Source organism: Tupaia chinensis, unplaced genomic scaffold, assembly GCF_000334495.1.
Source record: "Tupaia chinensis unplaced genomic scaffold, TupChi_1.0 Scaffold000426_1, whole genome shotgun sequence".
In the NCBI taxonomy this organism is placed as follows: domain Eukaryota; kingdom Metazoa; phylum Chordata; class Mammalia; order Scandentia; family Tupaiidae; genus Tupaia; species Tupaia belangeri.
The window spans coordinates 3,306,643-3,330,776 of NW_006159931.1; the positions used below are offsets into that span (position 1 = coordinate 3,306,643).

At 45.3% G+C, this 24,134-nt stretch overlaps 1 protein-coding gene across 6 annotated transcripts in view; it reads left to right on the top strand.

Moving 5' to 3' along the window:
- RBPJ (recombination signal binding protein for immunoglobulin kappa J region) overlaps positions 1-24,134 on the top strand; it is a 210,925-nt gene that overhangs the window by 129,113 nt on the left and 57,678 nt on the right. The window contains exon 2 of one of the 6 annotated variants that reach the window (XM_006154938.3): positions 22,900-23,079. The exons of the other annotated variants lie outside the window; for them this stretch is intronic. Coding sequence (XP_006155000.1) covers positions 23,063-23,079 — 17 coding nt within the window. The 5' untranslated portion in view covers positions 22,900-23,062. The remainder of the gene's footprint in view (positions 1-22,899; positions 23,080-24,134) is intronic. 6 annotated transcript variants of the gene reach the window in all.

The window sequence follows — 24,134 nt, forward strand, 5'->3', positions numbered from 1 at the left end:
TTTCTTTCTCTCTGTCTCTTTGGTGAGTGCCTGAGACCTATGGCAAAACTAAAAAAAAAAAAAAATAGTCTGCAGTTTACAGACAGTTGACTTTTAATATTAAGGGACTCGGGAAACTTTGTTGAATACCTGGCTCTCAACTCACATTGTGCGGGGAGGTGTTTTCTCCCGTTGTAGATGAGAAGTCTGAAGGGAGGGGTTTAGTCCTGTTACTGGAGTTCCTGCAAGCTGCTTCTGCCCTTGCCCTTGTGCTCACTGCCCTGTGCTGATAAAGCTTCTGTCTCCCTACTTGAATACTTCCAGGCTCCATAGCAGATGTCCAGACGGTCCTAGATGCAAGGGGTCTTCGCAGACTTCATCAAAATTGCTCATTGTAATTCAGCCATGAAAAACTATGCATGGATTTCAAACTTTTTTTTTTGGGGCACCAAAATAAAATGGTATTTTATTTGCATTTTCTTTTCTCTCTCTCTCTCTCTCTCTTTTTTTTAAAAAGGTTTTTGTGCTAGGGCCTTGAATTCGCTGGAGGGAAACAGTGAGAGGGAAAGTGAGAAATCACCTCCCAGGGGGATGGTCACTCTGCGATCTCTTCATTTTCCTCTTGGGGTTTTGGGTGCACGTGCACAGGGACCTGGAGTGATGAGTTTCAAGCTGCCAGATCTGGGATTCGAATCACACTCAGCCATATGGGAGTCCAGTGCCTTAACCATTATACCACTTGCTGGTCTTTTCGCTTGCATTTTTAATGAACTTTTCAAAGTCCCCTCTTATACCAAAGTATGTAGTTGAAAAATGGTATTGAAGTACAAGTTCATTTTGGTGCAAGCAGTTTTGAAGTCTATGCTTAATTTCTCATAATACACATTTTTCATGAAATTTTTGAAGATGCCCCCCCCCCCACACACATACAAGGCGTACAGAAGGGAGATAATATTCTCTATTAGATTACTTCAAAAATAAGTCTATTTCCAATAAATGCATTCAGAGTTACACTTGATTCGTCTTTGAACTCAAAGGTTCTCTGAAGTAGCATAATTTGTCTTTTGGTAAAAATTTCTATTTAAAATAATAACCTTGTCAAGCGCTCCTGAGATTTTGCTCCTTCATTTAACCTTCCTTTTCTGCTTTGTGTTTTCAACTTTTTCTAATATTCCTTCTCTGCATACAGACCAGTTTTCAAATCTATTAATTATTCTGTATTGCCATGGGCAAATTAGTTAATTTCATGTAACTTGAATTTCTTCGTTTGTAGAATGGAGAGCATATCTCAGAGTTTTTGTGAGGATCAGCCGTGTATGCAGGGACCGTGACCAGGCCTGCTCTGTAAAAACGACTTAATGTCCGTTCCCTTTCTTACTCGTAGTTCAGGCTACTGCTGTGTCTTGTCTTCACTACTTAATTTGGTCTCATTTTTGTACTCCCATGTGTTTCTTGTTACAATCTGATTTTTGTCCTAAGACATCAAATACATTTATTCCAGATTCCCAAACCTCATTTTATTTACCAACCTCTTACATATATGTTTTAAAAAACTATTTATTTACTTTTATTTATTCATTAATTTATTTTCATTTGACCAGAGACAGACACAGAGAGAAGGAAAGTGAGAAAGTAAGCCACCAGGTCTGGGCCTCAAACCACGATCAGCCATGTGGGAGTGTCCAGCGCCTTAACCACCACGCCACCTCCTGGCCCACCAACCTGTTATGTTTTTCAGCAGGCATATTTTGTTTTCATTGACTATGATATTTTCTTCTTCTTTTTTTTTTTTTTTGAGTTTTTTTTTTATTTTTTATTTTTTGCCTTTAGGGCATGTGTGCTCGAGACACATGGTGAGAGCGAAAGCGAGGCCCTCCCCCCACCATGAGCACTCCGCCGTCCTGTCTCCAATCTCCTGAGAGCATGGGCACACACGCACATGTGCCCCGTGTGAGTTTCAAGCCATCAGAGTCTGGGACTCCAACTGCAGTCAGCCCTGTGGGAGTCCAGTGGTGGAACCGCTGTGCCATCTGCTGGTCCCGATGTCTTCACGCTCGACCAAGGAGGTCCCATCTCCACCTCCTGGACGGTCCATCTTTTCTGGACGGTCCATCTTTTCTTTATTACGTCCACCCCCCCCCCCCCCACCCTCACATTTTGGTATTGTGGTTTGTAGTTTGTTTTCTTCTCTTCATCTTGCTGCTGCTTAGACTTTATCTCATTAGCTTGGGTGTTTAGGTTCATATTCTTTTCTTTCTTTCGTTCCTTCTTCTTTCCTTTCTCTCTCTCTCTTTCTTTCTCTCTCTCTTTCTTTCTTTCTTGGCCAGAAGTCATGAGTCCTCTCCAGCGTGAGACAGAGAAAGAGGGCGAGGCAGGAAGCACCTTCTGGGGAGTGGTCATGCTGCAGTCCCTCTCCCATTCACCTGTCCCGTTGGAGTTTCGAGCACCATACGTGCCCATGCCTGGTGTATTTTCGCAGCTGCCAGGGTCAGAATTCAGTTCACGTGGTCAGCCATGTGGAATCCAAGCCCCTTCACCAGGCCCTGGGGCCAGCCCTAGTTCATGCTAGAACTCCTACTGGTTGCTGTGAAGGCCCACCGAACTTGTGTTTTTTTTTTTTTTCTGAAACCCCTTGTTCTTTCCACCCCCTGTATCTGTTAGACTGGTCGATGAAGTCGTCTTAATGCAGTCACCATTAACTTCCGTACCTTCCTCGGTCCCTCACTCCTGCTGTGGACGACGGACTCTTTCCAGACAGCCCCTCAGGTGTTTGGGTCTGCCTCTGGCTTGCTCTCCAGCGCTGCTTCCTCCATAGCTGGACTGCTGTCGCCCTGGCAGACCCGCGCCCTCCCCCAGCGCTGCCGTTCCAGTCTGTGGCTGTGGGCGATTCACCCTGCCTGTTAGCCCTGGGCTTGTGCTGGGTTTGGGGGGGGTTTCTGGTGACCCGATTTCCTTGTCAGTGGTGTCCAATGATTGGATTTTGTGTGTGGTTGCTGCCTGTCGGTTGTGGGAGAAATTGAAAAACTGCTGCTGCTGCTCCTGTCTGAAAGCCCTAAGTGTAAAAACGTGTCATCAGACACAAGCGTATTCATTGTAAAGTGAACTGATAAAACAGGAGCGAAGCAATCCCTTTGCACACCTAAGTCCCAGTCCCTAGAGAGATGCGTTGTTTACAAAGGGTGAGTTTTCTTCCAAACTCAAGTTCATTCTTTTCTTGGCGTGTTCACCTCTGTTTCTCAGGCATTGGGAAAGGAAGTCACAGTTACTGTTTTTGTGGAAGATGGCGAATAATCTGTGTGTTTTCCTTAAAGGACAGACTACCCTGTAGTATTGACCATGAGAGGTTTCTGGTCTTCAGAATGCTGCCTATGGTTTAAGCCTTCAGAATTCTTTATTTAAAAAAAAAAGTCTTATTAACTCCCTAGAATCAATATACATGTATGTAAGACAGTAAGGGAACGAGTGTGGAGGGGGTCTCCCCCATCTGTCATCTGTCCCGGGGACGGTCTCTGGTTGGAGTTTGATGTGTGGCATTCTTCAGGACTGTCGGAGAAGGTACTTCCATGCATATGTGATCATTTTATTTTATTTTATTTTATTTTATTTTATTTTATTTTATTTTATTTTATTTTATTGTCCTCCTGTTTTCCCTCCTCCCTTGGGTCCCCCCTTCCTTTACCTAAATTGGCCCATCCTAACTGAAAGCATGCTGTCTCTCCGCTTGCTTGGGTCTGTCTTGTGTAGCTCTGCGTGCCATTAAGGCAACTCCTCACTCTTACCGACTTTGAGATTGTTTTTACCTTTTTATTTTTCACTGCCACTACCAGCATGTCTGTCTGTGTGAAGGTATCTAAAATCTGGATACTTTTTTTTTTTTTTTTGCCAGAGGGTACATGCACTCTCTAGAGGCAGCGGAGGAGAAATCACCTTCCCCCTGTGGACATGGGACATCGGACATCGGCATGCCATAATCCTTTTTTCTCCGTTTGTCAGGATTTTGTGCATGCTCGCACATGTGCCTGGGGTGTTTTTCAAGTTGCCAGGACCAAGATTTGAACTGCGGTCAGCCATGCAGCTCTCCCCACCACTGGGCTATGGGGCTGGGCCCTAAAATCTGACACTTTTTAGTGGAATCACTTTTGTTGTTGTTTTTGCTATAGGGCTTGTGCACTCCTCAGGGAGAGAGAGGGGAATGAGAGGTCCCCTCTGGAGGGATTGCCACTACGCAGTCTCCTCCATTCTCCCTTAGATTCTGGGCATGCATGCACACCTGCTCGGTGTGACTCTTAACCCATCGGGTCGGGACTCCAACTGTGCCCTTGGCCTTCTGGGAGTCCAGCACACTCCCCACCATGCCACTTGCCGGCCCCGGAGAGTGTTTTCAGTCTTGTTAGCCTCTGGTCATTTCTGGTAAATCTACACCATCCAGTGTTTGTCTCTACCACTCCCAGAGAAGGGCAGCCCTGAGGTTTCCCGTTCCTGCCCCACAGCCCCGGGTCCTGGTCAGCGCCTTTCAGATGCTGTCGGACTTGACCGCATTTGACATCTGCGGTCACTCCCTTGTCCTTCAGACGTTTTCTTCATGAGACATCCAGGGTACCACCGTGCTGGGTTTCTTCTGACCTGGCACCTCGTGTCCTCTGACTTCACACTCGTGCTCGGTGTCCCCCCCATTTAGCCCTCAGACTGGCGGTACCTCGCCACCAGTGCAGAGCTGGATGGTGGCCTCAGCTGCTGTTAGTATGCAGATGGGTCCCTAGGTCTTTATCTCCAGCCTCACTCGCTCTTCTGAACTCCAGATCTGACACGCAGCTGTCCAGAAAGACATCTTCTGTTGAATGTCGACAAGGTGTGTTAAACTCAGCCCATTTAAGGTGGGACAGCTGTGTCTGATACGCGCTGTTCTCGTGCTGGGAAGAGCTGTGATGTTCACTGTAAAGACATCTAGTGATTAAATGTAAAGAAGGAGAAAAAAATAAAATGTTGGAAAACAAAAGAGCAAAAACATTTAAAATAAAGAGGGACGCCTGCTTTTCCCCTCCCCAACACCGTCCCTCCTAGGCTCTCCCACCCAGCTTCTGGCCAGACCATGGCGTCGTCCCTCACCCCGCGTACATTTGCCACATTTCTCATGCCATCGTCGTCTCTAGCTTGAATCACTGCAGTATTCTGCCTTTTCTTCGCTCTGCTCTTTTTAAAAAATTTAATTAATTAATTTTTTATTTAATTTTATTTATTCATTCATTTATTTCAATTTGACAAGAGAGAGACACAGAGAGTGAGAGAGGGAAAGTGAGAAAGCAAGCCATCAGGTCCGGGACTCGAACCATGGTCGGCCATGTGGGAGTGTCCAGTGCCTTACCACCACGCCACCTGCCGGTCCCATTTTTGTTTTTATTATTCATTTGTTTATTTCTTCGCTCTGCTCTTGTTCTCAGTGAAGATCCTTGTCAAGACCCTGCAGTGGCCGTCCATCTCTAAATAAAATCTGATCCTCCTTGCAGACCTGATACAGCCGGGTCACCATTTCATCCTCGTTCTTCCACTTGCTAGTCTGTTCCATCCAGGCATGTGCTTTTCTTTTGCCTGGAATGCTGTTCTCCCACATATCCCCAGGAATTTCTCCTTCAGTTCTTCAGCTCTTTCTCCACTCTGTCTCGGGGCCTTCTCTGACCATCTGGCCAGTGTTCTATCCCAGCTCTAACCTCCTTGCTGTTTCCTTTTCAGTTGTATGTATCAATGTGTAACACACTGTTCATTGTTTTCTAGATCATCTTTCCCCTGTAAGAACTGTAGTACTCGATACATAGTAGGTACTTTATAAGTGTCTGCAGAATGAACTAATGAAGTGTTGTAACATAGTTTTTTTTCTAAATGCTTTATTATTACTGTTCTTTTTTCCAGCTGAGACAGAAAGAGAGAAAGCACCGCTCTTGCCCTGGCATAGGATACTGTCTTGCTGCAGCCTTTTTCCTCTTCCCCTCGGGATTTTAGGCACGCACACATGCCCGGGGTGTTTTTCCAGCCAGTGGGGCAGAGATTGGAATCACAGTCAGCCTGCGGGATCTGGCTCCCAGTGCCTGGGACCGATGCTGTGCTATGGGCCGGCCGTCATGACTCAGAATGCTGGTCCTTTTCCCCGGCTCTGGAGTGCTCTCTTACCACTGTCTGTTACAGATCTTTTATGCGCCCCACAGTGGGTTCAGGTTACATTCAGTGTGTTTTAAATATAATCTGGTGTCTGAATGTGGTGTTCAGTGGCCCAGAGTTCTGTACTGCATTCACACCACACCTGTCTGGGGAGGAAGGTATTATTAGCGTTTTACAGAACTCTATCCTGCAAGTTGGTGAGAGTCGACATTCAAGCTCACAGCTGTGGGTTCCAGGCTCGGCCATTTGTGTAGTCTGCACGTCGAGTGCTCATGTACCTTGGAATGTGATGGGGTGCCTGGGCTTCTCCCTGCCCCACGCCCCATGTCTCTTAGCTCTGCCTGAGTCTGCAGAACACCTTACTGGGCTCTCCCCAGCAGCTCCTCCCCTGGGCAGGTGCAGACCTGGGGCGGGAAGGCGGAGCTGAGCACACAGCTGCCTCTGCATTTCGGGGCGCCACTGTGGAACATGGGCTGGGCATGTTGTACATTCCATTTACCATGAACTGACTCGGGGATCTCTCTGCCTCACTTGTCTGCAGTGTCACTGTTCTCTCCTACTTTCCAGGGAGTGTAGAAAATGGTTCTAGCACTGTATGAACGGAAGGTATTACTGTGAAGAATGACCCAAGGTTCTGTTCTGGCTACTCTCGGTGCCATTGGTTTTATTTAGAACTGTTCTGCAAATGTCCCTTAAAGTCTCTGCTGTCAGTTTTGTTGCGTCTCTAGGGTAGCAACTGTGAGGACCGACAATGGTGCGCCTTTCTGGAGCAAAGAAAGGCTGCTTACACACTGCGGCCCGGTGGCAATAGAGCCTGTGTTTGTTACGTGCGAGTCCCCGAGGGTGTGTTGTGAGGGGGTGGGGTTAGGCTTCTACAAGCACTTCTACGCTGGGGCTGGGGGTCTTCGCTGTTTCTCCTTTCTCAGGACTTTGAAGGACCTGGGAATATTCCTGATGCAATGAGTCTCTAAGTGTGTTCGGATACGGGTGAAGGTCAGTGTGAGTTTACAGTAAGGTGTTAGGGGATATACGATTTGTGTCACCAGGCGCTTTTGTTCACAGCCCCTGTGGTGGGTACCGGTGGGTGGGAGATGTCCTTCCTGTGTCAGCTGTGTACACCCAGGCACGTCAGGGTGTTTGGAGCTACATTTTTTTTTAAAATCTGGTATTATTAGTTTCTGTGAATAGATTTAGGCCCAGTGCATATACCATTTTTTTTAATTTCAAAAGAAAATGATTTTAATATATTGAGACATAGTTAACTATAATTATTTAAAGCAGTTTTACCCGAAGATATTGAAGACAGTCTCTGGAACTGAGCTACAGAAAAACACAACACAAAACAAAACAAAACACCCCTAGAGCTGTGGTATTGTTTTCTATGAAAATACCTCGAAGATAAGTTTCACAAAAGAACTGTAGAAAATGTTTATTCAAAAAAAAGGACAGGAGAGTTGGGCCCGTGGCCTTGTGGTGAAGGGGGGAGGGGACTAGAGAAAGAATTGTGTATGACCACTTCCTTAAGGTCAGATAGCACTAGTTAAAGAAGACCCCGGACCAGAAACAAAACATAACAAAACACCAAAACCCAAAAGCTCCACTGCGATGTTTCGTCCCAGTATTTCTGAAGATGTCGGAGTGTGGATTTGCAGATCTGTGGCCTGCACACACGTTTAAGGCATCGTGATGTCCCTCCGTCATTGTCGAAGTTTTTGGTATAGTTTTGTGTGTGCTCGCTGGAGTGAGACAGCGAGACAGAGAAACAAAGAAAGTGAGAGACCGCCCCCTTGGGGGATGGTCATATTGCAGTCCCTTCTCCGTTCTCCTCTCAAGATTTTGGACACATGTGCCCATGAGCCCGGCATGTTTTTTCAACCCCCGAATCAGGGACTTGAACCTCTCAGTCAGCCACTTGGGATCCAGCCACTTTCACCGCCACGCCACTCACCGTCCTGATTCACTTTCTTCTTAAAGGCAGTGCTTGCAGGCTTTGTGAACGTGAAATTTTGAGTACTGAAGATGTTCATGAACTATGATTTGTGTTGTTAAAATGAGATTTTTTTTTTTTTTAGATTTACTTATTTATTCATTCATTCATTTTAACTTGACAAGAGAAAGAGAAAAGTGAGAAAGCAAGCCACCAGGTCCAGGACTTGAACCGTGGTCAGCCATGTGGGAGTGTCCAGCGCCTTAACCACTATGCCACCTGCTGGTCCTGAAATGAGCTGATTTTTAATTTTTAAATTAAATTTAGTTTTGTTCTTCCTAGTGGTTAAGAGTTTAAACTTTTGGCAGCAACATCTGTTCTTTTATTGTGTAGGGCACATTTTCACGAGGATTTTCGTGCATCATCACAATGTTTGTGAATTGCAGTTATTTCCCGCGGTCACATTTAGACGTAAAGTCACTTCCAGTGAGTTCCTTCTGATTCTTAACCATATTTTCGCAGAGCAGATGTAGACTACCAATGGAATAGTTAACCAAAAATTATTAGGGGATTTAGAGATCCTTTGATGTAATATTTAACTTGTATTTTTGGGCCAGTTTATAGGAATAATTGAAGTTAAGAGGCAGTTCAAATTTCTTTTCCCCTCTCGGGGTTTCCAGTTGTCACTAATAGCTGGAACCAGGGAGGAGCGATGTGTCTCCGTCTAGCAGGTGGCTCTGCTAGCAGACCTCGCCGGTGCCCGCCCGGGTTCCTGTGGATGTGGGACGACTTCCTAATCCTGTCCAGTCAGGAGACTTCTGAAAGGGCACACTTGGTAACAGAACCTGATGTCGGTATTAAAATACATGAGTGACCTTGAGCCTCGAGGTGTTGAGTTGTAAGTGTGTGTCGCTCCCACACTCCGGGGCAGGAGCCGGGTTAAAGAGAAGTCACCTAGCAGTGGGGACTTTGTACCTAGGCTCATCCCAGGACGTTCTTTCCTGCCTCCGCTGTCCCCTTGGGAATTTCAGGGACTAATGTCTCTATTTTATTATTTAATTCGACTAGAGAGAGACCGAGAGAGAGAAAGTGAGAAAGCAAACCCCAGGTCCGGAACTTGAACCGTGGTCGGCCATGTGGGAGTCCAGAGCCTTAACCACCAGGCCACATGCTGGCCGCCCGCTCCCACTTTTTGACTCTCAACAACTCTGCCCTTCCGAGGCCAGCCGGCTCCCCCAACCAGTGCTTCGAGGGCCTTGTTCAGATTAAGAGTATGTCCCTGGGGGCAAGTAAATGGTATAGCGCTTACGTCACTGGATTCCCACGTGACCGACTGCCATCGGAGTCCAGACTTGGTGGCTTTAAACTCACACCAGGTGCGTGTGCGTGCATGCCCAAGATCCCGGGAGGAGAATGGAGGAGAAGATGGTGTGGCCATCCCCCCGGGGGGTGATTTCTCCCTCTCCCTCTCACTGTCTCTGTCTCTCACTGGTGATTACATGTGTCCTAAGGCGAAAACCTCTTTAAAAAAATAAAAGTGTGTCTGACGTGCAGGCAGGCAGCTGCTCAGAGCAGACAGTGACGCTGGGGCTTGCGTTCAGAGTCACGTCTTTTCTTCAGCTCTGTTAGGAAGCTGTGTGGAGATCGCACTTTTTAAACAGATATTTGTTTAAGGGGAGAGAGAGAGACTCTTAACAGGGTCTTAGCACGGCATCCCTGACACCTCCCCGCCACGTTCATGTCTACTGGGACCCCGTGGGCCTTCCTGTGGGACCCCAATATCTTGTAGTGGTGACCTGTTGTTTGATAAGCTTCATTTGTCCTGTGTGTGTGTGTGTGTGTATGTGTGTGTGTGTGTGTGTATGTGTGTGTGTGTTTGTTTTCTTCTCTCATTGGGAATTTATATATATAGTTTTATCCCTAAAATTTAAAAAGTAGACAGCTAATTGGGGCTGGCAGGTGGCGTGGTAGTTAAAGGTGCTGGATTCCCACATGGCCGACCACAGTTCAAGTCCTGGACCTGGCGGCTTGCTTTCTCACTCTCCACCCCCCATCCCCCCACTTCCGTTCTGTCCCTCTCTGACCAAATTAAAATGCATAAATAAATATAACTAAATAAAATATTCTTAAAAGGTCAACTGCTAAAATTCTGAAAATCTTGTAGGCTATTTTGCTCTATAGTTTAATCAGCAAAAAAAAGGTATACTTGTATTTTTTTTTTTTTTTTTTTTTTAATTTGTTAATGATATCTAAAAGGATTCAAATGATATCTAAAAGGAATCCAGTGGCATTTTGAAATAGATAAACGCAGGTTGCCTGTAGGGAAGATAAAATGGGTCCTGTTTTCTTTAATATAACTAGTTGGGACAAGTTTAAGAGTGAATAGTGTCCTGGCACCATTAACAATTTGTCCAGAGGGGACCAGCAGGTGGCATGGTAGTTAAGGCGCTAGACACTCCCACATGGCTGACCATGGTTTGAGTCCTGGACCCGGTGACTTGCTTTCTCACTTTCCCTCTCCCCTCTCTATCTGTGTGTCTCTTTCTCTGGTCAAATTAAAATAAATTAATACATTTTTAAAAATTTTTAAAAATATGTCAAGAAGGGGGATCGGCAGATGGCGTATTGGTTACATTACTAGACTCTCACGTAGTCACCTGTGGTTCGAGTCCTGATGTGTTTGACTGTGTGACTCCAACCACCTTAACCAACAGCCGTGGGGCTGACCCATCTTGACTGTTTTGAAATATCTTGGTTAAGACTGGGTGGTGCAGTGGTAGAATACGCTCTGTGAGTTGACCCACTTTGAAGGGTTCCTGGCTCATGACTAGAGACCTCCCTGAGCACGTGGGACGCGTGAGTACCTGTGACGGGGCTAATCAAAGCGCAGGGTTAATTGTGATGTTGCAAACTTGTTGGGGATCCTCTCTCTTTCTCTTTTCCTCTCTTGCTCATGGAAGAAATAAACAATACACTTAAAGTAGAAAAATCTTAGTTAATACTTTGTGATAGTGTCGTTCAACGGACTGGTTCCAAGTTCATTTTATTTTGACTTTCGTCATTTTCACTGCCGAAAATCCGTTATTTAAATGTCACTTATTCCGTACATGATTTGTTTTGTTTTGTTTGAGAGATTTTTGCTATAGGGCGCATGCGCTTGCCAGAAAGAGAGAGACAGAGACAAAGAGACAGCAAGAAATCACCTCCCAGGGGGGATGGCCATGCTGCAATCCCTTCTCCTCCTTTGTCCTCTTGGAATCTTAAGGCACGAATACACACGCACCCGGTGTGAGTTTAAGCCACCGGGTCCGGGATGCGAACTGCAGTTGACTACGTGGGAGTCCAGTGACATAGCCATTACGCCAACTGCTGGTCCCATGTTTTTAATTTCTAAAAATAGCTTGCTAGAGAGCATCCTAGAGGAAGCTGTTATTTTCATAGGAAAAGTAAGCAACTTTGAGGCCTTTTTGTATGAACGTGAGCAAGTTACTGTTTCACTCCCTTGTAAACCCTGCATCTCGAGATGAGCACACCTGCCCGGTACAGGCGGTCCTCGCGGTTACCCCTCTCGTGAAGATGCATGGTTTTATAAAACCAGCCCTCTCTGCGGCATCTGGTAATACCTCGTGCCTCTGCCTTCAGGTTTTCAGCTATTAATGAAAGGTAGAGTGAATGAATGTCCTGATGGAATCTCAGTAAACTTTCCTTTTCCCCAGAAGTCTTGTTTCATTTCGGTTCAAACAGCCGCTCTGGTAGTAGATAACGCTCTCTCTGCTTTTGCCTAAAATGCTTCTGTTGGGGGTAGAAGACAGTCCCTCCGTGAAGACCGAGACCCTGTCTTTCTGTTCAGTATCTACCCTCACACCCAGAGGGGTGCCCTGTTATGTAAAATATTTAGGTGTGCAATTTTTTTTTTTTTAAAGAATTACTTTATTTTATTTTAAATTTGACCAGAGAGATAGAGAGAGAGAGAGTGAGGAAGGCAAACCACCAGGTCTGGGACTCAAACCATGGTCGGCCATGTGAGAGGCCAGTGCCTTAACCGTCACACCACCTGCGGGCCCCTAGGTGTGGAATGCAGTTGCAGTTAAGAATGTTTCTATAGCTATTTTCTTAAACACATTTGCATTTTATTAAGCCTGCAGGGCCAGTTGGTGATGTGGTGGTATGGTGGTTAAGACAGCCGGATCTCACACGGGCTCACTACGCAGTTCGAGGCCCGCATCCAGTGGCCGGAAAACATTGCTGGGCATGTGTGTGGGCACCCCAGATCCTGAAAGGACAGACAGTGGAGCAGAAGGGATTGCGGTGTGACCATCTCCCATGGGGGTGCTTTCTCACTTTTCTTCTCTCTAGCAAGCACACATGAGCCCTCTAGCAAAATTTAAAAAACAAACCCCCCCCAAAAAAAGAAGCCTGAAAGACTGTAAATAAACTAAGGTATGTTAATGCCTGCCGAATGGCCACCATTGTGGGAGCCGGGCAGCGCTAGGTAATTTTTCTAATACTGTGCTCCTTTGCCCTGTGAGCTTTTTCTGTGCGTGTTTATACGGTAATTCGCCGACAGAGAAATGCATTTTAGTGCATGTTCATATGATTTCCCACGTCGTCTTCCAGTCTTCCAGCCATTGCTACCGTCATGGAAGAACAAAGCTGTCCTCCCGCTGTGTGGCTTCTTATCATACACTGTTGTATGCGAGCCCTCCAAAGTGGCAGCTGAACATACATCATCAACACCAGCGACATGTACTGAACTGCTGAGTTGCAACTGATGACTAAATCTTGCTAGATAGGAAAAACTTACAACCTGTAAAGATAAGTTTTTAGATATTTAATGTTAAAGTATTAATTTTGAGGGCTTTATACTATCATTTGCTAATGTTTTGGGACAACGTTTAATGTAGGGTGAGATTATCGTTGATAGATGTTGAGCTAATCCGTTTTGAGACCATCATCTTGGGCATTTATGTCTGTTTTGACTTTCTTGTTAAATCTAATTCATCACTTTCTGTTTGTTTGTTTTTAAGGTTTTTGCCATAGTGCATGTGCACTTGCCTGAGAGAGATGGAGCGGGAAAGTGAGAATTCTCTTCCCGATGAATGGCCATGCCACAGTTCCTTCTCCTCCATTCTCCTGGGATTTTGGGTATGCACACATGCAGTCTGGTGTGATTTTCAATCCATCGGGTCCAGGACTCCAACCGTGGTCAGACACGTGCGCGTGCACACCTTCCCCACCACACCACCCACGGGCTGGCCCCTCATCATCATTTGTAGCTGGTAAAGAAGAACGCAAGAAGGGAGGAGAAGAAACATTTATACTGTTTATTTATTGGCTTAAATTATCAGTATTATTTCTGATACCTGCTTAGTTGCAGAAATCATATTAAAGTCCTCACCTGTTTTTGGAGGGCTCACGTCATTAAAGGAGGGGATTTTGCTTCACCAGCTGCACACCTTGTGATGTGCCTAAGTCAGTCGGAAAGCTCCATTGCTCGACACCCTCTTTCCTCGGGCGGTGATCAGCTGACACAGACCATGAGCCCTAGAGATGGAAAGAGATAGAGTCATAATTTTGAGCAGCAGTGATGTGTCAGGTGCTAGGATACAGCTGTGAACAAAGCAGATGAAAAAGTAAAAAGTCTAGCAATTTTGTCTCAAATTATATTCTATTAACTAACCTAGTGGAAAGTGTAACAATTTTTGAAGCCACTGAACCAGGCGTTGTTTACCACAAAGCAGTGTGGAGGTTGCACTTCAGTGGGAGAGAAACAAAGCACAAATGTTTAAAATAGGAATTGAGATAGGGTTTAGAAGAACAAGGAAGTTGAGAGTAGGGAGTGTCAGTAAGAAGTTGCCACTCCACATACGTTCTTACAGGTTCAGGGAGAGGCTGTCCGGTCTCACTGAGGCTGTGACATTTGAGCAGGATATCATAGGGCCATGAGGATGGGAGGTGTAGGAGGACACAAGGGGGAGAACATTCCAGCAAGAAGAGACAGCAGATGTGAATAAGCTGAGACGGAGTGTGTGAGTTAGGTGGGGTGTGTACAGAATGGCTTGGGGCCTGAGCAGAGGTAATCGCGGGGTCGCCATGGTTAGGCATAGGGAAGCAGGTTTGGGTATGAGGTTGCGAGATAAGGGTGTCCGCAGACGAGCGATTTGCTTCTCTGGCTTCTAGAGTTTGCGTGGTAGCTTATTTAAACATCGCCAGCTAGCTGGCTTTCGGTAAGAAGCATGGTTCTGAATAACTGTCTGACTGCAGCTTGATGCTGCTGAGTCATTGGGAAAGTCATGGTGCATTTTTGCCTAAGAAAATATGTCACAACTTTGCAGGCGACCTAATGCATAGGGGAGATGAACATATTTATATACAAGCCAAACAGAAGAGAGCCGTAATAAATGGAATTGTTTTATAAATTAATTTTGGATTACTTAGTGGTGCTCTGTCTGTTAATTTTGGATTACTAAGTAAAATAGATAAATCACTTGAGCTCTTGTCTTCTATCCGGTCCTGATGACTTAGAGTCTAACTCGCTATATGGGTTAGTGTGTGCCATTTCTGGCACACGAGGACCCTGAGTACTGAGACCGTTTAGATCAGAAAGGAGAATCATAGCTTAGTCTCACCAGAGGAAGACGCAGTTTCCTGACCACCTGTTCAGATCTCCAGGCAGAGTTGGAGAGAACTTTTCTGAGCCCTCTGTGTGTTCTGAACAGTGACTACAGGGCAACAGTAGCTTTCAGAATAGCTGCGCCATATACCCGTTTTCTCTACAGACTGTGTGTGTCTTTCTGTGTGCACTTTCTGCCCTACATGTTTGTGTGTTTGGGGACATGCATGCTGGACAGGCCCTGGCGGCTTGGTCTGTACTGGGCTATGTGATGGGGTCTCGTTCTATCTGGGTGGTGTGTGCTGGGGGCTGCTTCGGTGCAGTGTGGGGGTGGGCAGGGAGGGCCTCCCTCTCATCCACTTTGAAGTCACAGTCAGTTGAAGTTAACCTTTGTGTCTACGCTGGTTTCCGTTCCGAGTAGCATCAGTCTCTAGTCTTGTCCCTTTGTCCCGAAGGTAGCAGTGGTAACAGGTACTTGTCTTCTCTGTGGACCGCAGCTTACCTCGCACAGTCCACTCAGGCTGCCAGGAATGCTGTCGCTGGGTGATTTGTCAACCACACAGGTTGCTTATCTCAGCATCCTGGAGGCTGGGAGGTCCAGGGTCAAGTCACCCCAGATTCATGATCTGGTGAGGACTCACCATAGATGGTGCCTTGGAGCTGTGTCCTCATGGGGTGGAAGGGGCAAGGACTTGGTCTCTGTCTCTCTTGCTGCCACTGCCTTTTTTTTTTTTTTTTTAAGAATTGTTTTATTCGTTGTCTTCATTCATCCATTCATTCATTCAGACACATAGACCAGAGAGGGATAGAGAGAGAGAGAGCATGCGCAAGCCACCAGGTCTGGGACTCGAACTGCAGTTTGAGTGGGAGTCCAGCACCCTTAACCACCACACCACCTGCTGGCCCCACCCCTCAGTGTTTAATTGGAAATGGAATGATTATTTTCATATCCTGATGAGAGTCTGAATAGTTTTTGATTCTAGGAAAGATTCTTGGAAAGTAACTCAAAGCAGGTTTAGCTTTAAAGATTCGAAATCCTTATTAGCATGGACAAAACTGAGAGGTGAATTTCCGAGAATCAGAGTGTCATACTGTTTGTAATAGCAACAGTTACTTTGCTGTCATTATGTAATAATACTCTTTTCACCTACTCGTTGGTCTTTTTTTTTTTTTTTAATTCTGATGTCTGTTGTACACGTTCCTTCAGCTATCTGTGTGTCTAAAATGTACAGTTCAATGTTCAGTATTTTTCCTTTTGAAAGTTTCTTTTCAAAAACATTTATTTTTTATTTTGACAATGAAATCAAGGATTTTACCATGCACATCATTTTCAACAGAGAATTTTACATTTTTGGGTCCGTTAAGTATTTTTTTTTCCCTAAAAGTTTCTTATGTATTAGGTCTTCAGGAAAGTCATGACATTTTTTTTCTATGTAAAAATGTGTCGTGACTTTCCCAACGACCCAATATAATATGTATATGGTTAACTCATGTAAAAGCACCTACTTGGGCACCAGCAGATGGTGTAATGGTTATGTAGCTGGACTCCCACGTAGTTGACCGCAGTTCGAGTTCCAGACCTGGTGGCTTAAACTCACGCAGGGTGCATGTGTGTGTGTGACCGAGGTCCCTAGAGAACAGAGGAGAAGGGATTGTGGTGTGGCCATCTCCCCCGGAGAGTGATTTGTCTCTTTCTGTTTCTCTCTCTTTCCGGCCAATGTACACATCCTATCACAAAAACCTCTCAAAAACAAAAAACAAAACACCTGCTTGGCTCAGCATATGTGCTAAGTCATACATTGTATGTACTTAAAACGTTAGAGGTTTTTTATTTTCCATTCTGTGACACCTCTTGCTCTTTTTTTTTTTAGATTTTTGCTGTAGGGTGTATGTTCTCACTGGAGAGAGACATAGCAAGAGGAAAAATGAGGAATTACCCTTCTGGAGGATGGCCATGCCGCAATCCCTTTTCCATTTTCTTCTCGGGATTTTGGGCATACATGCATACATGCCTGGTGTGATTTCCAGGCTTCTGGGTCTAGGACTTGAACTACGAAGTTGGCGATGTGGGATCCAGTATTTAACCATCACACCACCTGTTGGCCCCTCAGTCTTTATAGTTTTAAAGAATTAATTATTTAATTTATCATTATATTTTTAAATTTGCTTCAAGGCATGTGTGCTCAGTAGAGGAAAAGTGAGAAAGCAAGCCACCAGGTCTAGGACTCAAACCGTGGCCGGCACCGTAACCCCCCTGCCACTTCCTAGCCTCAGTGAGAAAGCAAGCTGCCAGGTCCAGGACTTGAACTCAACGTGGTTGGCCTTGAGGGATCCAGCACCTTAACACTACACCTCCTCCTGACACTGGGAGCAGATTTGAGCAATCTGGGATTTGACTCTGTGGGATCTGGTTCCTGATACACTATGCTTAACACTTTTGCCATGTGGCTGCCCCCACCCTCCTTTTTGGTTAAATTTCTTTCTTTCTTGAATGAGACACAGACAGAGAAAGAAGGAGAATCCTCTTGGGGTTCAGTGTCATGATCCACCCCAGCCCTCACCTAGCCCTAGGACATGGGCACGCCATGCCCAGGGTACTCCAGGAGGATCCCCGAACTTGAACTGGGAACCTTCCCATGTAGACTGTCTCCTGTAACATTGCGTTTTACTGCCCTGCAGCCATCTGGACCCAGCAATACATTCTTTTTCTTTTTTTTGGAGAGGTTTTTTGCTACAGGGTGCGTGTGCTTGCCAGACAGAGAGAGTCATAGAGACAGAAAGCGAGAAATCACCCCCCCAGGGGAGATGGTCACACCACAATCCCTTCTCCTCCATTCTCCTCCCGGGATCTTGGGCATGCACGCACACGCGCCCGGCGTGAGTTTTAAGCCACCGGGTCGCGAACCGCAGTGGACCACGTGGGAGTCCAGCGACATAGCCTTTACGCTAACTGCTGGTTCCCATGGCCCCAGCAATACGTTCTTTATTGTCATTTCAGGTTACAGCGTGAGGCTGTTTATGTAAGCATCAAGATAACTGGCATCTGCTTCTCGTTACTTTCCTGATGCAGTAGGGCTGATCTTGGACCTTCGAAAGCATTATTGTAAACTCAGTAGTCAAGAACAGACAAACTATTCAACGTTCAGTGGTCAGAATATGGGATTTATTTCCATCGAGATTGTCTTCTTTCACAGCCTTTGCTGTCTCTGATGTAGTCGTCCCAGGATGTGTTTCCATGTAGTTGAAGGACTGTGTACAAAGTTGTTAATGGCAAATACAAGTTTTGATGTGTTAGGAATGGGATCTCCAAAGTAAGCTAATTTTAAAAATAGAAAATTGAACATACCAGAAATTTCTATATCTCCTCGAAGGACCATTCCTAAATATTTTCTTCCATTTACTCAATAAATATTTGCAGCTGGCCGTTTTAGAGCCAGTCAGACATGCCGGCCGTCACGGACTTGCTACTCAGTTGTCGGTTCGCGTATTGGAAATGGGATGTATCCCAGTTCACGGATTTCAGTGGTCACGGGTGCCTGCTCTGTCCCAGGCTGTGCAGGTTCAGTGTATAATCAGAGTACAAAGATGAAGCACAGCATGTTTGCGCCTCGGACTTCACAGCATGCCGAAGGAGGTTCTAAGAACCGGCGTGGAGATGGACTTCTATTTCTTCGCTTCTGTATGAAATGAGACATCTTGTAGACAATTGCATAAGGTTTTGTTTTGTTTTAATTCATTTTTTCCATGTAAGAGAGAGAGAGACAGGCTACCCGAGAGGGTCATTACATCACGGCCCCCCTCCGGCGTTAGCCAGCTCCGGATCGGGGGCATGTGTGTGCCTGGTATTCAGGGAGGTCTCCAGATGCAAATGTGGAACCTCCCCATGTGGATTGGCCTCAAAGGACATCACTTTTGCTGCTGCCACTGTCTGGTCCCCAGGGAGGTTTAATGCATATTAATCTTGCAACTGAAAGATATATATAGTTGGGATCAGCAGATGGCGTAATGGCTATGTCACTGAACTCCCATGTTAGTCGACCACGGTTTGAGTCCTGGACCCGGTGGCTTAAACTCACGCCGGGCGTCTGTGCGTGTGTGCCCAAGATTCCAAGAGGAGAATGGAGGAAAAGGGATTGCGGCATGGCCATCCCCCCTGGGGGGTGATTCTCGCTTTCTATCTGTCTTTCTCTGTCTTTCCAGCGAGCACGCACACCCTATAGCAAAAATCTCTCCCCCCCAAAAAAAAGGAAAGTAAACATATATATGATGGATATTTCTATTAAAATCCACTATTTTGGACATCAGTACTTTTGCAGTGAATTATACAGAAGAGCTACATTGTTACTGGTAAAGGTATTTTTAAATAACTACTTAAGTTTCCTACTGTAACAGTTTGGAACCCTTACATAGAGAATTCTGCAAGATTAATTGTTTTAGCAATTAAAAAAAGGCTTGAGAGAACCAGCAGTTAGCATAATGGCTATGTCGCTGGACTCCCACGTAGTCGACTGCGATTTGCGTCCCGGACCCGGTGGCTTAAAACTCACGCTGGGTGCATGTGCGTGCGTGCCCAAGATCCTGAGAGGAGAATGGAGGAAAATGGAGGAGAAGGGATTGCGGCGTGACCATCCCCCCTGGGGGGTGATTTCTCGCTTTCTGTCTCTCTGTCTCTCTCTGTCTGTCTGGCGAGCGCACATGCCCTATAGCGAAAAACTTTCCAAAAAAAAAGAAAAAAGAAAGAAAAAGGTGTGCAGTGGTTTCTCATTTGATTCATCTAACGTGGTCCCAAGCATTGGCGTACAGTTCATTTCTCTGCCGTTAGTTTTGGAACGCAACATGAAGGATGATTTCCATTCACATCTTGATGTCATTTAACAGTTTTCTGTCCTCAATTTAGGGAATTTTTATTAGTGTTTTTTTGTTACTCTGAGTTTAATCATCTTTTGAACCACAGTAGAGAGCTATCTGTCTGCTTTTCTGGCTCATCCTCACTGTGAAGGGGCTGAATGGCTTTGCCTCCCCAGCTAGGGAACGGCGTCCCTTCCCCTGAGGATAAGATTGGTTGCAGTCCATGGGACAGGGCCAAGCTGGGAAAAGTCGACAGTGTGCCCCCTTAAGGAAAATACCTCTTAGTTTCTCTCTCTCTCTCTCTTTTCTTTTTTTGGTCAACTAAAATTTATACTGATCACTGCTGTGACTTAAATCAACATGATAAGATGGTCATGTGCATAGCTTTGTAAGAAAATTCAATTTCATTGTAGAAGTCAAGTGATATCTCTGCTTTGAATAACATTATTCTGGTCCTTAATGGCTTTAGGAAGTGTGTGTATAGTCTTTTGCTAAAACGTAGCTGTAAAGAACATATATATATAAGTTTGAGTTATAAAACTGAGGTTCGTTTAAGAAGTATTTATAGGACAAAGTATTTATAGGACGAGATCATTGCTGTATTAGCCAGGTTGAGAAATAAACTTAAGTATTAGATTTGATTTCTTATGATTGCTTCTTTTAAAGAAATGATTGGTGTAAGAACTGGCAGGTGGCATGGTTCAGAATGCTAGACTCCTACAGTCCAAGTCCCGGACCTGGCAGCTTGGTTTCACACTTTCTCTCTCATTTGGTTCCTCTCTGGTCAAATTAAAATAAATAAACAAACAAATATAAGTAAAATAAATAAGGTAATTCTTAACAATAAATTGGTATAGCAGTATGACTGTGAGTTTTAGATTTGAACCATGTAGGATCAGACATATGTCCCACCAATTTTTAAAATAAGATTTATGTGTTTAATTTTATTTATTATTATAATTATTTTTTAATTTGTAGGACACTCGTGCTCCCCAGAGAGAGACAGAAGGAGAGAGAGTGGGAAAGTGAGAAGGCACGCCGCCAGGTCTGGGACTCCAGCCACAGTTGCCATGTGGGAGTCCAGTGCCTTACCCACCATGCCATTTGTCCCCTAGTCTCTCATCGTGTGATGTGGAGTGGTGGACTTGCATCTCTCTGAGCCTCAGTCTCCTCACCTGTAAAAGGACATAGATCAGAATGAAATAAAACCCCATCAGGTTCTTAGCATGGCTTTTGGCATATTGTCAACGAACTCCCCCATGACCTTCTGTGGTAATATCGCAGTAGGAAAAATGCAGAAATTCCAGCTGAGTGACCTAGATTTAAGGCCTTGTCCTTTTAGTTTACTACAGCTGTTTCCTTTGGTCAGTCACCTGGCCACACAGTCTGCCTTGTTTTTTGTAAAACAGGGTGTTGAAAAATTAAGTGCGGTAGTAAGAGGTGGCTCAGACCTATTACTGTCCTCCTCTTTTCTCTCTTTATTTGCTGAAGAGTGTGTACGCTCTCTAGAGAAAGAGACAGGGAGAGGAGAGAGCACCCTTCCTGGGGCACGGTGACACCGCCAGCCCTTCTCCGCTTCCCCATCCTGAGGATGTTGGGCATGCATGTATTCACACGGGCCTGCCCTGGTTTTCAGGACACAGGGTCTGGGGTTCCAGCCACAAGGTCGACCACATGGGGTCCAGCTCTCCTAACCCCAGGCCAAGGGGCTGGCCTCTTTGTTTTCTAATGTGTTGATACTGAGTCACTTCCCAGTGGATCCAGGGCTAGAGAGGAGCTCCCCTCAGCTGCACTCTCTGCAGTTCTATGGAGGGTATATTTATTGGCAGCAAGCCACGTGGGGTCCTTCCAGAAGGGTGTGTGCATATGTGTGTGTGCGTGTGTGTGTGCGTACACACGTTAAGTGAAGTTCTGAGCAGGAGGCGCCCAGAGGTTGCACTGATGTGGAAAATGATCAGTTTAAAAATGGCCGGTTGTGCACAGGACTCCGGTTGGACCGCGCCTCTTGTTCCTGTTCTTCGTGGGTTTCTCCATAGCTGCTTTGTGGAGTTCTTCCTTATGGGTAGTCCTGCCACCATTATGAGCTTTCTAGAGAGTGAGCTACATGTCATAATCTGCATCCCCCACAGCCCGCAGTAAATCTAACTCTCAGAAATCCATAATTTCCCTGACAGTGGACTTGAAAGATTTTCAGCAGTTGAATGTACCTTTCCCACAAGAAATGGTTCCGCTTTCTCCTTAGCGCACGCTTTTCCCTCTATTGGGGACCTGTCATCCTCGGTCCTCGTCTGCTAACCCCAACACGAGCTGTTCCACGTGTCTTTCATTGCTTTCGTTCCTTGGAAGTCTTTTTTATGGCTTACCTTTATAACAGCTTCTGATGGGTCGTCCTAAAATAATTTTAATTCCTTTATGACAGTAAATGTACGTATGTATTGATATGTTACCGGCCAGTTTTACTTTGTGTAACTTGCGTATTCTCTCTGGTAATTACCTAGGACTCTACTTATAGCAAAAGCAGTATGATTATTTAAAAAAATAATTATTTTATTTTTAATTTTATTTGTTGTTATTATTGTTATTATTATTAATTTGACCAGAGAGAGGGGGAGAGAAAGGGGAAGTGAGAAAGTAAGCCACCACATCCAGGCTTTGAACCGTGGTCAGCCATGTGGTAGCACCTTAACCACTGCGCCACCTGCTGGCCCCATGCGGTATCAATTTTTGGTAGATTTAAAATGTGATCTGTGCATGCACTTCTTGCCGTATCATCTTAATGATGGGACTTTTTTAATGCTTTATATAGGAAAAGCGAGTGGGTGGGAAGGAAAGAGACAGCTGCTGAGACAGAGCGGTAGTGACAGGTGGCAGCCGTCTGTTGGTTTATATGCATGCTGTTAATAACGTGAGCTTTAGAAAGTCTGCTCAGCGTAATCACTCGTGAAAGTACAGTAGTTCAGCCATAGTAACAGCAGGAGCCCTGTCTGCGGGGCCGTGCCCTGTCTGTTAACCAGTTCCCTTCTGTATAGGTCGGTGGGTGACTGCCAGCTCGCCTTCAACACAGAAGAGAACGGTTGTCGCTCAGAGATAGACCTGGTGCCTTAGCAAGTCCTCAGACCTGTCCTTTAGGTTATTTTTATAACCTGACAAGAAAGCTGAGAAATCGGGCCCCAGAGATTTGAGTTTTACTAGAAAGATCTTGAGAATGCAAGGGCCGTCACTCAGACCGTGAACGCTGACTCCATTCATCCTGGAGTTGACATTCAACGTGACAGCGTTAGGGCGCGGCGGCCGTGTCTTAGTCATGGCAGCAGGTAGCACGATGCGCTAGTGCCTTAACAGACCAACACATAAGTCCTTCTGTTTTGTTTTTGTTTTTAAGTCATTGAAATTATGAGCCTATCATTCTCATGGAAGCATTGTAGTTCTCCGGAAGCATTATGATCTCAAAAGGAAAGGAGACTGAGACAGGACCCTGGCTGAGGTTGTGAGGTGCGCCGAAGTGTTCCGAGCTGGGCCTTACCTTAACATGTGCTTCAAGTGCCATGGCGTGGATGAAAAGGTATGCTTTAGAACTCCCCCAGTGACCCCGAGGCCACGGAGAGGGCGGACGCTCGGGATTCTGGGTTTACTTATTGCATATTGTAAGATACTTTGATATTTAGATTGGAAAATGTGGTCAGACATTGATGAGAATTTTTTTTTTGGTTAAATCATAAACTTTATGCACAAATTTTTCCCTTTTTAAGATAAGGTTAAGGAAGGGAACCAGCAGTTAGCGTAATGGCTATGTCGCTGGACTCCCACATAGTCGACCACAGTTTGCGTCCCGGACCCTGTGTCTTAAAATTCACGCCGGGCGCATGTACGTGCATGCCCAAGATCCCGAGAGGAGAATGGAGGAGAAGGGATTGCGGCGTGGCCATCCCCCTTGGGGTGGCGATTTCTCACTTTCTGTCTCTCTGTCTCTCTCTGTCTGTCTGGCGAGCGCAGGCGCCCTATAGCGAAAAAACCTCTCCCAAAAAATAAATAAATAAATAAAGATAAGGTTAAGGAAGACACTGGGTTAGATATTTTTCCCATAGGGTTTACTGGTAACGGGCTGCAATTTCTCTCACCAGATAGTTTAGGGATTGTCCATGTACTAGTCTGTAATTACCTTTCTGGTTAGATCTTAGACCAGCTCTCCACAGTGTTGGCATTTCATGGCAGCCTGAATAGGAACCAGTGGTTAAATTCTTCAGCTAGTGTATAACTCGACCGAACAAAATCGTTCTTATTTGGGCCATTTATAGTATAGCTTTGTCTTTTACAAAGAATTTTAACTTGGAGGACGATGAGTGATTTTTAAAACGAATGTCATGATCATTGTCTGTTCACCTGTATAGCTGTATGGTTGATCATCTGTTCCTGTGGTATGTAATCTTACTTTTATTCATGTTTGGGAATAGTGGTGATTCTAGGCTCTGTAATTCCCACTTAGCCATCAAAACTCTGTTTTTTATGTTTATAAAATTCTGAGTTATGTAGTCAGAACTATTTCTTAATTACTTGAAAACTTGGGAAACAACCTCATTTTTGTGCTGTGTGTTTGCTACTGAACGTGTTTGGAAAGAG